General features: G+C 53.4%; 1 protein-coding gene across 1 annotated transcript; it reads left to right on the plus strand.

Moving 5' to 3' along the window:
* Nucleotides 1–320: 320 nt before the first annotated feature.
* LOC139352827 (uncharacterized) lies at nt 321–3481 on the plus strand. The gene is made up of 6 exons (XM_070995462.1): nt 321–630; nt 997–1207; nt 1674–2024; nt 2141–2449; nt 2930–3057; nt 3282–3481. The coding sequence occupies exons 1-6, from the start codon at nt 321–323 to the stop codon at nt 3479–3481; spliced, it is 1509 nt and encodes a 502-aa protein (XP_070851563.1).
* The last annotated feature ends 271 nt before the right edge of the window (nt 3482–3752 follow it).

The raw sequence follows: 3752 nt of genomic DNA on the forward strand, positions 1-3752 counted from the left end.
AGAGGAACCATGGGCTACGGTATGTGTGGTCTTCGTCTGACCCCTTCCGCGTTCAAAGCACGGGAACCAAATGCTGCTGGTACTAATAGATCGGTTCTCCAAGTGGACTGAGTTGGTGCCACTGCGAAGCGCGACGGCCGAATCCCTAAAGAAAGCTTTCAGAGAACGCATAATCGCGTGGTGAGGGGTCTCAAAAATAGTCATAACGGACATCAATTTTCAAGAGTTTCCTGGCCGAAATGGGAACCAAGCAACAATTCACAGCTCCATACACCCCGCATAAGAACCCGACTGAGAGAGCAAATAGGACGGTGAAGACAATGATAGCGCAGTTCGCAGGGCAGAACCAAAGAGACTGGAACGAAAAATGGCCGGAAATCATGCTGGCAGTAAGCACGAGCGTTTCGGAATCCACAGGTTACACACCGTCGTTCATTACCCAAGGCAGAGAACCAAGACTGCCGAGCGCCCTATACGGCATAGAGACCGTAGGGACCGGGAGACCGACTGAGGCCCCGGAGGAGAATGCCAAAAACCTTGAGGAAATCTTTGAGATTGCAAGGCGGAATCTGGAGAGAGCATCCGAGGATCAGGCTAGGCATTATAACCTAAGGAGGACTGACGCCAACGGTGGGTGACGTCGTGTGGGCCAAGGAACACCATTTATCAAAAGCGGCTGAAGGGTTCGCAGCAAAATTGGCCCCAAGATCCGACAAACATTACCAAGTCATGGGTTTTGCGTCACCAGTAGTAATCCGTAAAATACGACACATAAATACAAAGAAAGGGCGGACCATCCACGTAAGCGAGCTGAAACAGCAACAAACGGAAAACACAAGTGAGCGGCTACAACAAGCAAACTAAACAGATGCAAAACAACATTGAAACTCCAAGGATTATCGAAGGAGTCCAAGGATAACTCCAAGGACTCTCAAAGGATACTACGATAAGAGTCCAAGGATAACTCAAAGGATTCTCAATGGATAATACGAAAAGAGTCCAAGGATAACTCCAATGATTCTCAAAGGACACTACGAAAAGAGTCCAAGGATAACTCCAAGGATTCTCAAAGGATTCTACGAAAAGAGTCCAAGGATAACTCCAAAGATTCTCAAAGGACACTACGAAAAGAGTCCAAGGATATTTCCAAGGGTTCTAAAAGGATACTACGAAAGAGTCCAAGGATAACTCCAAGGATTCTCAAAGGGTACTACAAACACACTCCAAGGATACCTCCAAAGAGTGCAAGGGATACTACGAAGTGACTCCAGGGACTTGCCAAGGATACTACGAAATAGCTACAAGGACACGATAAGATAAATCCCAGGAATCTCCAAGGATACTACAGGGCAACTACAAAGGTGCAAGGAAATACGTAAAAGACATCAGGAGAACGACAAGAACACAAAGGGAGCAAACCAGAGCGTCCAAAGACTCGATTGGGACTGATCGGAGAAAAAAAGAAACACGCATCAACAGTCTGCCGAAGGAAGGGGGAAGACGGCACAGATCAGAGAGCTGTACATTAGGTCTGGGTAGGAAGAAGGAAAGGCCGAAGGAAATAACTGGATTGAGCAAAGAAGAAGGCTCGGAACTCAGGTGTCGTTAAAGGGAGCCCAGGCTTCAAATGAAGAATCAAAATCGACGCGCGCAGGATGATGCCTGCCCACCAGCCGTTCGGAGGATCCAGTCCGGGGCAAGGATGGTCGAAAGCCCGGCCTACCCGAACCTCGCGGCGGATCTCCGGGCGGGGCGTTCCCGAGCCGGTCATCAGCTCCGTCAGCGACGTCGAGTTGGTGGAAAACCCGTGGATGGACCAGCTTCGATGGCGGCTTCGAAGAGCCGTCAACCGAATGGACCGGCAAGGAGCCGCCCCAGGACCAGCAGGCTCCCGGTAGCCATGCCGAGTCCGTGGCAGCGGCTACGATGGAGTATCGCCGAAAGTGCGAGGCGCGACGGCGGAGCGCGGAGCGGCGGCTGAAGGAGATGGAGGAGTCGCCGGAGTGGCAAGCCCAGCAGCAACTGTGGAAGAACCGGGGTTCCCATCCCGCCAACAGAAGTGGCAGAAGACTGAGCGGCCTCACCTTCGCGGGGGCTGCCCAAAATCCTACCCACACCGCGATACGAGGGATCACCGCAGTGGACGCCCGCCCGACCACCTACGCCGAGGTTCGGGCAGCCACCACCGCAGCAACAACCTAAACACCGAGAGCAGCAACAACTCGAGCAGCCATCACCGCAGCAATAGTCCAAGCATCGACAGCAGCAACAACGCGATCAACGCCAGCAGCAACATCCCGGCGGCCCACGTGAGCCACAGTACCCGGACGTTCGTGGCCGAAGGGGTAAGGTGGCGGCAGCAGACGGTCGTCTGGGAGCGCGACGGTAAACACGGAGCCAGACGAGCCGCTGGAACGGGGGCCCTGGGTGTGGCCCGAACCCGTGGAAGGTGGCCGACCTCCGCACAAGCGGCAGCACTCCGGGCCCAAAGTATCCGAGGTGGTGGCACGCCCGAAGTTGTTGCACCGGCGGTGCGCGTATGGAGAGAGTGGCACGCGTTCCGAGTCCGGTTGGGGCTCGCGGGCACGAGAGTGGTTGAGGAGCAAGCGAATAAAGTTTAAAATAAGGAAAAGAAAACGAAACAAAGTTGGAAGCCGGCATAGGGCGGGGAACGCGACTGAAACAGGGCCGAGAAGAAAGGGGCATACATGGCAGCTCCGGCAACCTGAAATTTAAAATGGGGTTAATGCAGGAACCCAACTGGGGTGCCCTGAAGGGGTGCCGTGCGCAGATGCCAAGAATTAACGGTACCAGGAGCCCTATATAAGTGGGCCCAGCGCTGGAAGCAGCATCAGATACAAAGGTGAACAGTCAGTCAAAGAAATTAACTACAAGGGAGCCACAGCAAGTCGAGTCGTCGGAAAAGCAGGGCCGTAAAAGCCTACGAGGAGCAAGATTGCTACGACGAGATATTCGGGATTGGGATACCAGGAATCTCCGAACTGAGACGCAACACAGAGCGAGCCACTCGGAGCGTCCCGGACAATAAGGAGAAGGGTGAGGCTGGGTTGGAACTTTCGTTTACACTAGGCGTAGAAGCGAAGTAAAGCGCGAGGCAGCTTCCTGGCGTTCAGCCTTGACTGTCCGCGCGGGCTGAGCAGAAACCCCAGTGGGACTATCCGGGACAGAGCAAGGGACAGGCGGCGGTGGGCCAAAATGAGTGATCCTGGAGAGCGCAGCTTCTGTTCACCCTAGTCTGAGAACGGTGACGCTTCCCTAAGCCCGCACGGCTGATCCGCCTCGCGAGTCCAAGTCGTCACGAGCAGCCACCGAGTCAACGCGTCAGGGACGAGCAGCGAGCGAACATCTCCAGGGAGCCTCAAAGATCTTTAGGGAGCCACAGGACTGGAGCACCGTGTCAAAGAGGCGAGAGGTTGTCGAGACAACCAGGACCGTTGGAAGTACCGAAGGCCACAAGTGACGCCGGGCGGTCACGTTTATATAAACTTTTTATGACAAACACACAATCTACTGAGCTAGCCACACGAATCTTGTCGCGAGCAGATCACAAAATCAGTTCAATACACACTTTATTTTGAGCCTCCACTGTGTCTTAGCACGTTATAAAAATTGTACTAGGTCAAGGTTCAGCAGGCAGCGTAATATGTATGGCCACAAATATCATTAGGTAAACAAAAGATCGCAAAGCTCGTGAGTTAGTAAGAGAGAGAAACACTAATAGAAAATTGCAT

The sequence above is a fragment of the Drosophila suzukii genome, chromosome 3 (genome assembly GCF_043229965.1).
Source record: "Drosophila suzukii chromosome 3, CBGP_Dsuzu_IsoJpt1.0, whole genome shotgun sequence".
In the NCBI taxonomy this organism is placed as follows: domain Eukaryota; kingdom Metazoa; phylum Arthropoda; class Insecta; order Diptera; family Drosophilidae; genus Drosophila; species Drosophila suzukii.